Below are 16,622 nucleotides of genomic sequence, written 5' to 3' on the forward strand. Positions count from 1 at the left end.
CAGCACTAAACCATTTTAACCAAAACTCAACAGGCTACCATGAAAAATAACAGACACACAACTTTAAAATTGCAGAATCATTAATTGAATGGTTACTATAAATAAAGTTGCGCATATGGGGCAACGAAAGTAAACGTTTAAGTTTTAGTTGTCCTCATGTGTATAACTTAATAGAATAACAGATGTCTCTATATCCGCAGGACCGAACTCATCCACCCAAAATATATGGTTGGAAAATATTCCACCAGTGCGATTTTCGTTTTGTTGCTTTATCGGTTTCGAATTTGGTTCTGTGCATGCGTCTTCCTACGTAGCATTACTCTAGTCTGGAGTCCGTCTCGATATAAACCGACTCCCGCTGACATCCTTTCTCCTATTGCAAGAAGCGTATAAACACGAGCTGTTTTCACACGAATATATATTTATTTCCCAGATTTCCAATTGCACATGAACATCACCACACCGACACAAATCGACGAATCAGTTAAAGCGAATAATAGTATTGCGTGGCATACAAGGTGAGCTAAACTAAGCGGATGTTATCTGTTTAGCAAACAACTTCAGAAGATTTGAAGGGATGGAAAGAGATGCGACAAACTTAAATATAGCTGATGGTTAAAATTCGGCTGGCATTTTTACAGCACTGTAGGTCGCTTGCACCATTGTTCATGACTTAAAATAATTTACGGACTAAACGATTACATAGTAACGTAGGACTAAATATACATTTCTAGTGCGCATAGCTATAAGTTAAAGTCAACGTTGGTTAAATACGACAAAGCAAAAAAACTGAAAGTTTAAAACCACATCACATAAAACGGTAAGTTTATGAAGCAAGCAGTTTGCCATCACAGGTATATATTACGACAACTGGAATATCGAGACGACATGAATAAACAAAACAAATTTAACAAATATACAATCTAAATTTTGCTTGTTACTACAAAGAGAAAACAATTCTCGAAATACTTTCTTAAAAGTTTTCAAAAAAATAGGCGAATGAATAGCGCCATTTTATTTCGCTAACTTTTATGTTACTATCCAGTTAGCGACGAAAACTGTCACATGGTTTTACCGGATGCCGGCAGTGACGTCACCGGCATTGTGATCCCTGATGACGTAGGTGGGGCGACCGATGGTGGGCCGGCGGCGGCGGGGTGGGTGAGCAGTGGGGGCACGATGAAGTTTGGGCTCATCAACTGGTAAAGGGGTCAGCAGTTAAGGGAGTGTGTGGGTTGGAGTTTTTGCTGATTATTTTTTTATCAAGGTGATCTTTTACGCTTTTAAGTTTTTTTAGTTTTTGCTGTCAAGATCAAGGCAAGTCAAGGTTTCTTCTTATTTCCTAGTTTGTAACCACGAGGCTTGGTATATTTATTAGTTGTGCTTCTCAGAACGTGAAAACGTCTCTTAATTGGTGCTGAATTGAGTGTCGCACAAATGCAGCCTTATTTCGGTGGGTAATGGGTTGGGGGTTAAATGTTTGGTGGTACTACTCGGTATCGTTTAGAGATATATCGGTTTAACGATAATATCTACCAATATATCGATATCGGTATCGGTACATTTTGGCCGATATTTCAGCTGATATTTTACTGCGAAATTATGATTTAGTTTTTCGTTAAAATAAAAAAAATTGCATATTTCAGGGAGGGAATTATTTTTTGGCAAACATTTGTTGTTTAGCATCATGCAAAGCTGATATGCAAAGTAATATTTTTATAGGTAGATAAACTAACATGTTATTTTGTTTATTAGGTTTATAACAAAATCGGTATCGGTAAAAGTTGGCAAAAACCTAAAAAATCGGGTATCGCTATAGGTCCGAAAAAGTGATATCGGTCGATCTTTAGTATCGTTACCGTTGTTGAGAAACGAACAATCTATCATAGTTTTACAAAATAAAATGACAAATTACGGCCCTTTTATCAATTATCTTGAAACAACACGGAAATGACGTGGTTATTTGCATGTGATGGCCTTTCGATAAAAATAATCGTCCAATACTAACTTTTTTGCTACTTATCGGCCAAATATAGCTTATTATCTAGTTGTCTAAATTATACCCACACGTATTACTTATAAGTCTGTTAACTTAATCAAAGAGTACAAAATATATCGCAAATATAAAGACGCCTCGAGGTTCTTGTTATGCTGTACACACTAGATCAGGGTTGGCCAACCCAGTCAAATACAATTAGACTCTTTTGATTTCTTAATGCTTAACAGCAAAGAGCCGCGCCATATAGGTATGGGCAGAAATAAAATTCCAGATTATTTTACCCCCATTCACAAACCTCCACCCAGCAACAATAATTGTAGTTCAAAACAACAATGATGAGTTGGCTTCATAGGCGCAAATTAAAAGGGATTCCATAACGATTGACTAAGAGCAGCAAAAATCAGTGACCGAGCCTAAACCTGGAATAAGAGTCGCGGGTTGGCCACCCCTGCACTAGATAATAGTAATTGCATACGTGCTGAAAATGATGTCATTTTTGCGATATTTCTACTTCAAACATACGTTTTTTAAACGAACATGCAATGCACGTTTACTTTACAATCTAGCACACTAGCACATTGCAACATGCAAAATAATTTAAAAAAAATTTGATTTTAAATATAAATTTGACAATTGGTGCATATCTCCAGTATGGCGTGTTTAGCAAAACGTACAATTACAAGAAAATATAATAAAGTTTCTGCTTTAGCAATACAATCTTAAATGACTATCACATGATAAACAATAATTCGACATGCATTAATGTATTGCTTTTTCACTTTTACGACAAAGCAACCTACAGCCATGCAGCTAAACTAAGTGTCGATAGATAGTCGTTACAGCTTCAAAGCAAACCCAGTAAAAGACAAAAATCACCAACACCAGGGTTATAGTAGATGATTTAACAGCAAAAAGTCAGTAACATGTTATTGGGCGTATACGGGCGCAAACGCTATATAAAACCCCTGCGGGATATTAGATCACAACAGAACGGCCATCACCAACACCAATAGTACATATGCTATACCAGGGTGGTCCAAGGTTGTCAGCCTCGGCGCCACAATGTTTTTACATTTATTTTGCGGGCCCCACCTAAAAATTATAGACTCTCGTGCTACTCTCGTGCAAATTATTATTCGTTTAAATTTGTTTTAAATTCCGTAGCTTTTAACTTCAGAGGTTCTCTGTTAATAGACTGTGCGCCAACACTGTAAGCGAATTAAAAAGTGTGGGCCTTATATAGTTAAACAATATACAACTGATCCTTTTGCAAAGGTTTTAATGGTTTGGGCCACCCTGGGCTACGCTATGCAATCGAAACATGACATTTTAAAGTTCGTAACTGGGTGCAGGTGTAATTATGCAACAACTAAAAAGGTTGCAGAAAATGTGGCTACGACGAAGCGACAATCACCAAAACACCAGTAGTACAGAAGCTACGCAAGCCCATATAAATACGCAAAGTATGCTAACGCTATAGATCGTAAACGGGTGCAGGTGCCGTAATGCCATGCCCAGTGGCGGGCGGTGATAAACTTACAATGTTGGTGGGTATCATCGGGGGTCCATAAGGGGGTCCGCGTGGCTGCAGGGGTGAACCGGCGCTCTGCTGATATTTTGGGGGACTCATTCCAAGGGCCAAAGGAGACACGGCCATAGGGGGCTGCGAGGGGTTAGGGTTGGGGTTAAGACTGGTAGGTGGGGTGAGCTTGGGTAAAGGACAGGCTATTATCCCGGCGGCTGGCTGAAGGGGTGTGGTTGGGGGCGGGGCTAGGGGTGAAGAAGGGTTGGATGGGGTCGGGTAGGGTGTGGATTGGGATAGAGGCGGGGCTGGCTGTCCGTTACCCCTGTTCAGCTCGGGGGCGGTCGGGGCAACCAGTTCTTGCTTCTTCGGTTCTGAAATATTATACAAGGAGTTTAAAAAAGAATGCAGGGAAGGTTTGTTTTAAAAAAATGAATGCAAGGAATGGTTTGCCGTTTTTTGTGTGAACATACTTGACAAAATAGCAGTGTTGTAAACAAGTCATTTTGAAATTACTTATGTCCCAGTCAAGTAACTTGTAAAAAACTTAAGTCGAGGTCAAGTCATAAATAGAGCAAGTCAATTTCAAGCCAAGTCCTTGTCACAAAAATTAAGTCAAGTCATTGACTCAAGTTCACCAACATTTCATCACATCAACCTAAAGGGTCTCAGCTATAACTTTGCGCGAATGCATCGAATTTGAACATAATTAAGGTGTTTGAATTTTCAGGTGTTGATTTTTCAAATTTTCTAAATCGTTTTAAACCCGTCAAAATATCAGTTGTTTCGCATTAAATCTTTCAGGGGTTTTTTAAACATCAAAATTAATTTAACACGGAGGTGTTTAAATTAGGTGTTAAATTTTGTGGTGTTCAAATTTAAACAGCGTTCTGACAGTAAGTTAGGCTAATAAGCAAACACTCACACGATGAAAAAACGTGTAAGGAAATAGATCTATAGTTACTAGAGTCAAGAGTATATGACTTATTATTACTACAGTTATTCCAAAACAAAATAGCTCTTTTTTGTGTAAAAAAAAAACCTAAAACACTGAATGAAAAAACACCGTAAAATCTAACTACTAGACAAGAGTGGTTGGATCGACTAACTACAGTAATAGCGAAACAAACTCCAATCTTAGCTCCTTAGAACACCCACACTTACCGGGCGACGGCGGCTTGAAGACCTCGCCCTGCAGATTTGGCAGGAAACAGTCGATTCGTTCCCACGTAACATCCCACAGTGACGTATAACCCGACGCGGTCTCTGAACTGTGAAAGATGCCAGCTGTGTCCATCACGAGCAGCATGTTCTTTAAGGATTCGGGTATGGCCTCGTACTGTCACAAAAAGAACGGCTTTTGTAAGCATAATTCAGTGGTTCTCAACCGGGGTGTCGCGGCGCCCTGGTGTATCATTTCTAATGTTCAAGGTCGCCGATTGGTATTTAAGAATTTTTAAGAATCTGATTTTTTGCTCAATTGGTAAGCTTGATACAACTATTTGTGTACGATTAGAGACGGTTATATCAAATTACATTTTCCTACATGTTTTAAGTTGGTTGTATTGTTCCAGTTCCATGTATAGTGACATTTCAGTAAAACACTAAATTCCAGTCGGGCTGCCGCAAATCTAAGTATAATTTATTAGGGGTGCCGTAAGCCATTAAGGGTTGAGAATCACCGGTTTAAATTGTTCGTTACTTTGTAAGGGTTCAGGTTTATATCAGTAAAGTTTTTAAATTAAAAATCGAATACAATGTAAACAGTTAGAGTGCCAATGGTTGAGTTTTTGTCGGTCTTATTTGATGAGACACTTCTCCGAGAAAAAATGTTATCATGATATGCAAGCACCGGATAAAAATATCCAATAGGGGACAGAATAAGAATATGACCCATTACCATAAAGAATGAAATTTTGTATAGATATAAGTTTAAATAGCCTATCGGTTATTTCCAGTTGCATCGAAAGTAACACACATAAAATATATTTGAAATACAGGCTGAACTGAAACTAATGCAACGTACAAAATACGCGTCATTTCAAGCTACCGAAGCTTTAGTTCCACTTAAATGGTAACTGCTATCCATTGAACTACATGAAGTCAAATATTAGCACAGGGCAAGGCGTTCGTTCTTAAACAAACTTTTAATGTGACACTGCTTTTTTCTGAACGTGTGCGCCTGGGAGTCACATGAGAGTGGCTGGATAAAGCCAACAAAGCAAAACTGACGCCATATTTAGATTCGGCAGGATATGCTGGTGTTTCAAAAACTAAACACGAAGAGATATCAACCCTTTTTTAGCAATCCCTCCAAAATCGAAATAATAATTATGAATGGCAAAATCGCATTGCCCAAAGAAGTTAGAAGATGTAAAAAGGTATTTGTGTTTACCTACATTATCTGCTTTATGCGTTACTGTTTTCTAACACTCGTATGGTTTCAGGCAAAAATTGCTAGATTAAATCGCTATTTTATTTCTTCCTACATCAATTTGAGATCGGGTTGGCACCGATACTACCCTAGTGTCGAACGGGTACCTTGTGTAGATGTTATCAGATATCCCTACATGAAACGTACACATTGTTTCATTAAAAAAGGGGTATCTTTATGAAATCCAAAACCATCGGCAGCAGGTTTCTGCTTGACGCGTATATTAACAATAAAGCTCAAAGTTTAAGAACCAGAGTAAAACCAGGATCATACATTTTTTAAAGGAATATATATTTCGCCTCAACTGGCATCCTTAGTTCCTTTCGAATGAATCTCTCTATACACATTCCTTTAAAAAACGCTTGATCCTGGTAACTGGTTCTACTCGGGTTTTTAAACTGAGTTTTATTGTTCTTTCTTTCATTGCAATGTTATTGCAAAACTAGAAAGTTGCAGACGTGCAATGCCTACGGAATTTAAAGCCAAAAGCAGGGATTGTGTGCCTGATGTAGCGTATGGCATTTAAGTGCTACTTACGAGCAGGTCCTTCTTGCCGATGTGCATGTACTTGTCCATGAAGTCGAGTATGGTGAGCCAAAGCGCGGTGAAAGTTGGAAGAGTGAGGAGCGGGTTGAGATGTTGCAGGAAGACCTAATGAAGAAGAGGAAGACATTAGTATAACAGGTGTAGTAAGAATATTAAAATCCATGCAGAAGTAGGTATCATTTAAACGTTTCGAATAATTCTTTATTTCATTATTATCAGATGTTTTGCGGTAGGAGCTCGCCTTGTTAGTTACTCGTCAATGTTTGGCGACTGTGTTGTTAATAAATTCCTGCACCCTGATAAAGACTTATCCGAATCTGATCGGTCTACTAACTTTCATGGTAGCAGAAGATGGTTACAGCTTACAGGAAACCAGTAAAGTGGCAACAAGTGCATAAAGATCGCCAAAAAGTGAGGATCGTAAAAATGTCAGAAGATAAGTAGCCACAACGAACAAATATTAAACGTGTAATGTCGGTGTTTCTAGGCTAAACAATAAAATAATCACCAACCTTGGAGAGAAGAGTTGCGCCACGCATTCTTGTCTCTTCCATGCCATCGGGATCAGCTGGACTGATGTTCTCCAGAAGTTTGGTGAGCAGCGGGAATAAAACCTGCCAAGGCGGAAAACATGGGTTACGAGTGTCACTAACAAAGCTTATAATAAAGAAGAGGTCGGCAACCTACGTCTGCGGGCAATGTAAATCATCCGAGGCCGTTCCCCGCATTTGTGTCTATTTAGCTATACGTAAATATAAACATTTTTCGCGTTTTTCTAAAGTATTTTAATACAACTTTTTATTGTGATTATAGATGATGATGTGTTAACTCAAATTTTAAACCACACAATAGCATTATTTTTTTAATGTAGGTTAAATAGATACATTTTTAAATGCGAAAATTACTAGAACCGCCCCTGATTAACATTTGTCGTAATAAATGCCAACAACTACACGTTGTAACAAAAAAGATCGTTTAAAATTTGTTATGGCCCGCTGGGACGTTCTGAGTTAGTGTCAGGCCCGCGACTAGGAAAAGGTTGCCGACCTCTGCTTTGAAACATTAAAAACTGTTAACCCAATAGAGACGGTCGTTTTTTGTTTTGTTTGCCGTTTTGTATTATAAATTTAACAGATGTGAAAAACAGCCGGATGCTTTCAAATTTTATCTGATGACTTCGATAAAACCTCATAAAACAAAGTTTGAATTCCACCTTTTAAGTCAGAAGTAGGCTGCATAAAATACTTTTTTACTAGAATAAAATTTCCAGGGTTTGACATGCTTCTCCCTCAATGTAAGGCTATGCGCCGTAAACGTGTCAAGGACACACGAATAGTACACAACCCGTGGTAAAGAAATATAAAGCTTATTAGGAGAAACAGGAAGAGAACGCGTCATCGATTAATTTAAGTTTCGCTTAAAATAATCATATCTACTACACAGTTCAACTCTAAACTTAATATAAATATGTAGACAATATCAAAAGGTTGAACTAAGTTCAAATGATTTACATTGAATATAAAAAAAATTAAAACAATATGCAAAAGATTGAATAAAGTTCACCTGATTTACATTGACCTTTTTAGAACAACTTAGACTTGCTGTGTGTTCCCGCAAGGGTAAGTGTTATCTTATTTAGTTAACGGTTAACTTGAACTTAAATAAAAAAAAATTGAATCGTTGAATGAATATCAAATTCCATACAGAAGTAGGTGGCACATTCTTAACGTTTCGAGAAATTCTTTAATCATTTTCAACACGGCAAAGGAAGCACTGAGTAAATGTATGTATTGAAGACAAAATGCTACAATGTTGAGCGTGGTGTTTAACATTCCCCTATAAAGGCTTTCTGGATACGTAGCCGAAACGTTGGACAAACAAATAAATACCAAAAGAACTTATTTTCAGTGTATACTGTACTATGCCTGGTAACAACAGTATTTTTATTATACTAAAAACGAATTTAGCGAGAATGACATACGACCAATTAGATCGAACAGCTATATACTGTTACTACATATATTGCTTTCAATTGAATACTGTTTCTCAAATAGTTTATCTTTAGCAGAATTGTAAACTAATTTAAACAAGTTAGACTAATTGTACGTTCACATACGGTTAATTTCTTGATTCATAATGATTTAAACACACGCAAAATACTGCAAAAATTCTCTAACCTTATTAAAGCAGGATTCCCATTCTTTTCCAGTGAGAGTTTGCAAGTCGTGCACCAACAGCGCCCTCTGGAGGTAAGTTAGTGCTGAAGTGCGCACCTGGCGGCGAGAGTCGCAGCACAACCTGACAACAATGAAACACGGTTAGGTTTAGGCCTAAAGTAGATTTACGAAGTTTAATTGTCGGCTCTGCTGAGCCACATTCTGTTTGAACAAGGTAAGTGGCTATACCTGCGGATGTATTTAACCGAGTTCAAATAACACCTCTTTGTTTACTGGTATACAATTAAAGACAACTAAAGCTAATATTTTACAAATCCGTACCAATATATTGAACTTTTCTGTAACCAACATTACAAACAAAAACATCCGTCCATACCGGGACCGTCACTCGGCCAACTGAACTACATCGGCTCAGTGTGAGCAAATCAAAAATACCCATGGAACCATTACCTGCTGTTACTGTTCCTAAAACTAAATTGTGGTGAGATTCGAACTCAAGACCTCCTTCCATACCAGGACCGCCGCTCTACCAAATTAACTACGCAGGCTCACAGGAAACAAGTCGAGAAACGACCATGGAACCATTGTATGCTGCAAATTTTTCGTAAAACTAGCCTGTGGTGGTTTAAACTCACTTCCGTAAATACTGGAACCGTCGCTCTAACAACTGAGCTACTCAGGCTCAAAGGGGAACGAGTCGAGAAACAACCATGCACGGTTGCTTGCTGCATTCTGTTCGTAAAACTAGTCTGTGGTAAGGTTCGAACTCACGACCTCGGTCCTTTCCGGGACGGTACAAACTGAACTACAGAGACTCAGAGTAAAGCGAATCGAGAAACAAACATAACACTATTGCTTGGTGCATCAACGTTTTTCGTTTCTCATAAAATTTTCAACCCAACAAAAAATAAGAAAAATTGAAAAAAAATCAATAAAAAGAAGTAGCAGCGAACCTTGCTATTCCTTGCAGCAGAGGACACCAGCATTTATCCCACAAGTTGCTTGCCTCCGCCGTCACAACTGGGACAGCCCCGGTTCCGCTACTGGCGTTCCGCTTCAGTTCCTCCTCGGCCCACGAGCTGTAGATGGATGCTGCCCTCGTGTGGAGAGTGTGCATTAAGTCCAAAAGCTGAAAAACGAGGGGAAGGACAAATGTAGACAGACACTACTTTTTTGCGAACACATTTTAGTATTCAACTATAACGTACACAAACACAATGTTATATGTGTGTTTAATACACATTGTCTATATGTACGTTTGAGTTGTTGAATATATTGACTGTTGATTCCATTTATTGTGTCTCGGCGTGCTCCCCTTTGAGCCTTTGTAGTTCAGTTGGAAGAGCGACGGTCCCGGTATGGCCGGAGGTCGTGAGTTCGAACCTCACCACAGGCTAGTTGTTTTTCTAGCCTGGCCTGCTTGCACTAACATTCTGTAATTCCGAAGGCATTTTGTGCACATCTTAGTATATTTAATAGGGATTGTGTCTAAACTGGGGCGTCAGACAAATGGCTTGAACACTCTATGTTATTTAAAGCTTCGTAAAGCAAACTTGTGAGTTTTAATAAGGCTTGAGTGGCTTTTTGATATTTTAAGTGCATCTTAAAAACTCTTGAGTAACATTTCCTAAAGTTATTTTTTGGGGGGGGGGGGGGCTCAGGGAAAAGGCAAAAAACGTTACGTACTTTTTTTTCTTTAATATTTTTATTCTTACTTTGACAGACTTTATTCTAAAAAAAGAAATAGCTTAAATGTCTCCTAAAAGTTGAGCATTAGTAACGAGATACTTGTTTAAACAAACTTTTTTTTTTGTAAAACGGAAAAACTGGAAATAAATTACCTGCAAGGATAGAGTGTGGTATCCGCCCGGAACGTTCTCGACCGCAATTTCGTCATCCGAGTTCTGACCGAACTGCCCGTATCTGCTGCAAACATAATTAAAAAGCGGTTTAAGATCGAACTGTTAGCAGAGGCTCTCAACTTTTCCTGGTCGCATATCAGGCAAATTTCGGTCCTCCGGGGAAATTAAAAAAAATTAATCCGGCCCCAAAATCCGGCAAGCATTTTAATCAGGCCGTAAAAATAAACCTCAAATTACGTTCAAGTGCGTACAGTATATGAGAAATATTTTTAACGAACTTGTGTTGGGCACCGGGTTGTCCTCTGCGTTTGATGTCGCGCTCTTTGCGTTTCTTCAGCTTCTTCTTGTCCTGTTGGTGCTTCTGCTGTTGCTGCTGATTGGCCAGCTCAGGAGGTGTGTGGTGGGCGCGGTTGACTGCAAATAATACGACAACGAAATTAAAAGTTTTCGGATAAATGATAACCATTGTTTTGAGAGATTTAGACACGGGGCGCAAAATTTAACAAAAAAACGTTCGGATACGTGAAATATGTTTGGTGATGTTGGTAAAACCTAATAACCAAGAACGAAAAGAATAGATTTAGGTTTATGATGTACCAGTCAAGGGATTTGCTGACTAAGAATGAATGGAGGGTAAATAACAAAAATCATGTTTTATTAGCAGCATTTCTAGGTCCATGACAAGAGGGGAAATGTGCCATTGCCCTCAAAGACAGGGTACCATTTTTTAGCGATTGAAAATATAATCAACAGCAAGAACGTTGTATTCACCAAAAACGTTACTTTTTCGCTAAGTTTGTAAAATGAACATAAACAATATAGAAGATTACAACAGTTCTTAATTTTGCTTATTAAATTGCACCTATAAGCCAGTTTGTGCCTACAATCCAAAAAAGTAGAAAATCACGCGTAAATTATAAAACGTGCTTAAACCGTACATAAAAAGAAAGAAAAAATAATATACTTGGGTAAACTGTGCAATGTAGCTTGATAAAGAAATGAAAATCCAAAAAGTAGGTGATACAAGTTCGTATCGAAACGTCTTAATCAAGATGACGTCGATCTACTCGACCTTTTTGGCATTGCAACTTATTATCGAGACAAAAAGAACCAGGTAAAAAAACGTACCTCCGTTAATGCTTGCCTCGACGAAGGTGCGAATACAGCGCACGCAAAGCTCGAAGTTGTCGGGCGTCACATGAGCGGCGTCGCGTACAAGGAATGCCAGGGTCTCGCAGCTCTTCACCATCGAGCGCATGTCGTGCTGCTTCAGCTGCTCTCCAAGCTGTAGAGTGAACTGGTTGCTGGGCGTAGGCGGCGGGGGAATCACCTAGAATATGAGAGGCGAAAGCGTCAGACGGTGAACTAAATCGAAGGTGAAGTTGAGGTATTTGCGACAGAGGGATAGAAATAAATCGCAAAAACTGTACTACATAGTGTCGGTAAAGTGGTGGATCGGTTCCAGCAAGGAAATTCTTATTAGGGATGTTCGACGCTTTGCATTTTATTCGAAACCCGATATTTTAAACAAAAAAGTATCCGATGCCAAATGACGTCATTACTATGCTCAAACCTGTAAAATAGATAAAAAAGAAACGTTCCAAGGTAATTTTTTCAAGTTATTAGGACCAAACTTGCTTTAGCGTCGAGAATTTTTTTTGAAAAATTCACCTTTGAAGGCTTTAAGTATAGGGTCGCTCCATTTCATCGTAAAATCGCTGCTAAAGTTCATTTATTAATTTGATATCGGATCGGCGCCGATATTACCCTAGTATAGAAGGAGTACATCGGGTATCGGCTTTCGATATGATATTATCGGGCATACCTATACTTAGTGATCTGGCAAGTGCACATTTACTTTTTTTGTGCGACGTAAGAATATGAAAACAGAGGAACGTAGGATTTAAAATGTTTTAGAAATGCTGAGAAGTGCACAATATGTACCTGCAAGCGGATTATTTATTAATACTACATTTGAGTTGAATTGTCTACATTTAATGATACATTATTAGAAAAAAAAAAATAATAATTTTATGTAACAAGCAAATCACTAGCCACATTACCCATTGTTTAGCAACGGAATAACGAGCTAAGGCAGGGTGAATACTGGATATCGGTAAATTTTGTAACAGAAATACAGAAATCGATATTCTAGGCGCCAAGGACCAAGTGATTGCCCGATAAAACTAATAAACTCTGCAAAGTGGTATAGGAAAAAAATAAAAGAATACAATAAGAGTTTCTCGATTAGTCGATTAGATAGGAATAATGCCGAAATATCGCCAACAATTAAATGCTTAAAAGAGCAAGTTCAGTAGCAACAAAACTGAAATTATGCATCATGCGGTTACCTGCATTGTTCCAGATTTGTCGTCAGAAGACAGGCCCAGCTTCTGTGAAAATTAAATAAGTTATATTTCGGAAAACATTGCTAAAAAATTAAAAACGATAATTATGCAAGTTATTTTTGACAGGACAATTGTTATTGCGTGAAGATGACTGATTAGCTTTTTTCATTTGAGCACAAACATGTTTTGATTTGCACTCGCAAAAATTGCAACGTGTGTTCGAAAAACATAATCTCGACGAATTATGACCATAATATATTTTTCGTCGAAAAAAGAAATATTTGAACTCTTGAAAAAATGTGTATAAAAGGCATAAAGTAGATTAGGTCATTTCTTTTGAAAATAGGTAATGTCGTTCATTTCTATTTTCTACGCCATGCAACACACAGCTAAGTCTATTTTCTACCGCTATCACATCGAAACTTCAAAAAAATACCTGGATCGAACAAAAATAGTTATTTGAAACGTGTGTCCACTTGTGCAGGCCTTAAGGGGTTATTTGCAAAATGTTTAGTTGTAAATTGCGAGATTTGTTGACAGCTTATACACTTGTGTTAGTCGATAATTGCATAATTGGGTTATTGGTTCTTTGCAGCAAATTATTAGCAAAATGGTGTGCTTATGAAATAGTCTATTGTAACGCAACAAATCGCAGGTTAGTTGATAAAAAAATGCACATTTTCATTCTAGTTGATTCCGCTCTTGTATTTTACAGCCTTCAACTGACTATCAACAATAAGAGCTACAATGAAAATAGTGAGTGTAGTGGATAGGTCTACAATAAGGTTGGCATGCAAAACAAATATATATATATATAAAGGTATTAGCTAAGGAAGTCCAATAATCGATTTTGTTTTCCGACACGGATGCTCGATATTTTGACGGGTAGCGCTAACCAATCAAAAAGTACCGCAATCAGATACCAAATTAAGCCGAACGATGGCGAAAAAGGCAAAATAGCAATTTTGAACAAATTGATTAAGTATTTGGCCGTAATTTGTTTTTGCGTTGACAAACTTATTTATCTTCGGAGCATAATGGTTGGAGGTTGTAGTAAGACGTAATAAGAATATCAAAGCCCATACAGAAGTAGGTATCATTTTGAACGTTTTGAATAACTCTTTATTCATTTTCAACATAGAGAGAAGTCACTGATGGTAAGTGTATATATAGTGCTAAGACAGACATCAGAAAGAAGTTGAAAAATGAATAAAGAGTTATTCGAAACGTTCAAAATGATACCTACTTCTGTATGGGCTTTGATATTCTTATTACGTCTTATTTATTTTCAATTTAAGTGTAAAATTTTTTCAGAAAATTACTTTTTGAAGGAGAAACTTTGTTTGGGATCGTTAAAACAACGAATTGATTTGGATCAGATCGGCACCGATACCAACAGAGTATCGGACGAAAACTATCCTTGGCATCTGTTATCGGATTCGATCCGATATTATCGGACATCCCTAGATTAAGCGATACATTATCGAAAAATGTTGCGACAAGAAAGGTTGAGCTAGCGATGCCTGAAATCAAAAAGTCGTAAAATTTCGACTAATTTAAAGAATTGCGTTGTTAGAATTACCGATCGTCATGCACGCGGTGTATGGAAACTTACCAATACAAGGCCGTCGGGTATCACCATGTACTATACACATAACAGTTATTGTTTTAGTAAGGAACTGTTAGACGGGCTTCGTGTATTTAAAAGCGAAACAAGGGTTTGCTTACAGTAGGGGTTCCCAACTTTTTTACTCCGTGGCCCCCTGAAAATTTTGAGAAATCAATGGCCCCCACTAGTTTAAAATCTAACTTGATAAAATCTAAAAATAAAAAAACAAAGAAACTTAAATCAAGACGTAGCTTATTGCTGTACTAGTATTTTTGTTAAATTTTAGTTTATTTCTTTCGTTATAGTGGAGTAGAGTTAAAGATGATAAATTTATAATATTTTTATTTTTTCAATTTTTTATGGCCCCGTTGAAGAAGGCTCGTGGCCCCTGGGTTGGGAACCCCTGGCTTATAGCTTTGGAAATGTGGTTACGTTTTAGTGTCAATCATATCAAAATGCAGAATTCCTCGAATAATTTTTATTAAAGCATTCGCGTTGAAACAATACAATAATATTTTGTTACTTTGAATTGACTAATTTATCTAAAAGAACCATCACCAAATGATCTAAAAGAAACCGTCACCAGAAAGCGTCGCCAAGCCTTAGCATACAATAAAGCAATTAGTATATAAGTAAATAAAACATACAAAAATGACCGAATAAGGCCCACTGAGTAAAAGTATTAACTGCGCACTTTTATGTGCGACATTTTCGGCGAAAATTATATGTGACATAATAAAAAAAAAATAGTTTGCTTAACTATTTCTACTGTTCAAATATTGGGTTGAACCAAATCCTTAAATGCTAGCTAAATTTCCAATTGCTAAAAAACGGTGTGTATAAAAATGTTCCATAAAATATGGGCGCTTTAAAAATTATTCCACTAAATATTCCAAATTTTGCTAAAAAAACGTTTTTAATTTAATTTAATTTTAATTTTTTTGGTCAAAAATTTCCTAGTGCGATTGGCCACATCAGAAACAGCGCTTTTACCTGGTTTTGTGCTGACTGCGAGGTCTCGGGTGTTGGTGTCAGAGTATGCGACTGAGCGTCCAACAGCTCACTGTCAGAGGTGTAGCCGCGGTCTGACAGTGGGTTGCTGTGCGTTTCGCTCGCCACAGTTTCACTGTCCGATTGAGTTTCTGGAAAAATCGAGAGTGGTTAAAAATATATCTTATTTACAAAAGACCTTTGTACTACCTTGTAATAATATTTATTATGCGATAATGGTGACCACGCCGAGGTGTTTGAAGTGTATAGGGAGTTATTTCGAATTACACTGCACAAAAGGGATGGCCGGTAATATCGGATCGGAGCCGATACCCGATGCCTAGTGGGTAGTATCGCAACTTGTCCGATACTAGGATGGTATCGGCGATGATCCTATACCAAATTTATAGAGGTAATTCAGCCAGGATTTGCCATCCAATGCAGCAAATTCTACCTTTGAAGCAAAATTCTTGAAAAATACTAAGTGAACAGCTGATGGTAAGTAAAATTCTTAAGGATTTCGGCGAACGACTGGGAAATATGTGATTTGAACGTTTCAAGTTCATCTATTTTGTTTGTTCAAGCATAATAATGACGTCAATGTTATCGGATCGTATCGAGATACTTTTTGTCTAAATTATCGGATATCGGACATCCTTACTGTACAATGTAAAAATTGTACATACTTGACTATAGTCTTATTTTTTGATAAAGTATTAAATGACACCTTTTTAAAGTGAGCAAGTATATAATTGTGGCAACCAGTGTTTTATTCAATGTGTTTTGGGGGATCCCCCAAATTTCTCCAGCGGTTTCCCAAATTTTGGACTTGCAACTTTTTGGTATTTAAATGAAACACTTGCGGTCTCTTTAAACTACTTAGCGGTCACCCAAACCAAATCTTAAAAAAAAAACTGGTGGTAACCCAAGTTGTATGCAAACACAAGTAACTTCAAGTCGTTTCAATTTGTTTAATCCCACATCTTCCAATTAAAAAAAAAAAAAATAGGTCACACGAAATTACAAAAAAAGTCACATGAAATCACAACTCGTCTTGTTTTCTAAAAACCGAACGAGAAACTCCCTAAAGATAACAAATAATCCAAATCAAAAACAACTTCGACAAAGATCAAAC

The 16,622-nt window shown here is 37.5% G+C and overlaps 1 protein-coding gene across 1 annotated transcript in view; it reads right to left on the reverse strand.

Annotated features, from left to right (window-relative positions):
• Window positions 1–444: 444 nt before the first annotated feature.
• Window positions 445–16,622, reverse strand: part of LOC146137588 (Golgi-specific brefeldin A-resistance guanine nucleotide exchange factor 1-like) — a 38,592-nt gene continuing 22,414 nt past the window's right edge. Inside the window, exons 29-40 of the mRNA XM_083393453.1 lie at window positions 15,491–15,639; window positions 12,892–12,933; window positions 11,669–11,870; window positions 10,819–10,954; window positions 10,520–10,604; window positions 9,632–9,807; window positions 8,679–8,799; window positions 7,014–7,115; window positions 6,493–6,606; window positions 4,686–4,860; window positions 3,540–3,895; window positions 445–1,199 (exon numbers count right to left, since the gene is read on the reverse strand). Coding sequence (XP_083249579.1) covers window positions 1,062–1,199; window positions 3,540–3,895; window positions 4,686–4,860; window positions 6,493–6,606; window positions 7,014–7,115; window positions 8,679–8,799; window positions 9,632–9,807; window positions 10,520–10,604; window positions 10,819–10,954; window positions 11,669–11,870; window positions 12,892–12,933; window positions 15,491–15,639 — 1,796 coding nt within the window. The 3' untranslated portion in view covers window positions 445–1,061. The remainder of the gene's footprint in view (window positions 1,200–3,539; window positions 3,896–4,685; window positions 4,861–6,492; window positions 6,607–7,013; window positions 7,116–8,678; window positions 8,800–9,631; window positions 9,808–10,519; window positions 10,605–10,818; window positions 10,955–11,668; window positions 11,871–12,891; window positions 12,934–15,490; window positions 15,640–16,622) is intronic.

Source organism: Ascidiella aspersa, chromosome 7, assembly GCF_963924565.1.
Source record: "Ascidiella aspersa chromosome 7, kaAscAspe10.2, whole genome shotgun sequence".
Taxonomy (NCBI): domain Eukaryota; kingdom Metazoa; phylum Chordata; class Ascidiacea; order Phlebobranchia; family Ascidiidae; genus Ascidiella; species Ascidiella aspersa.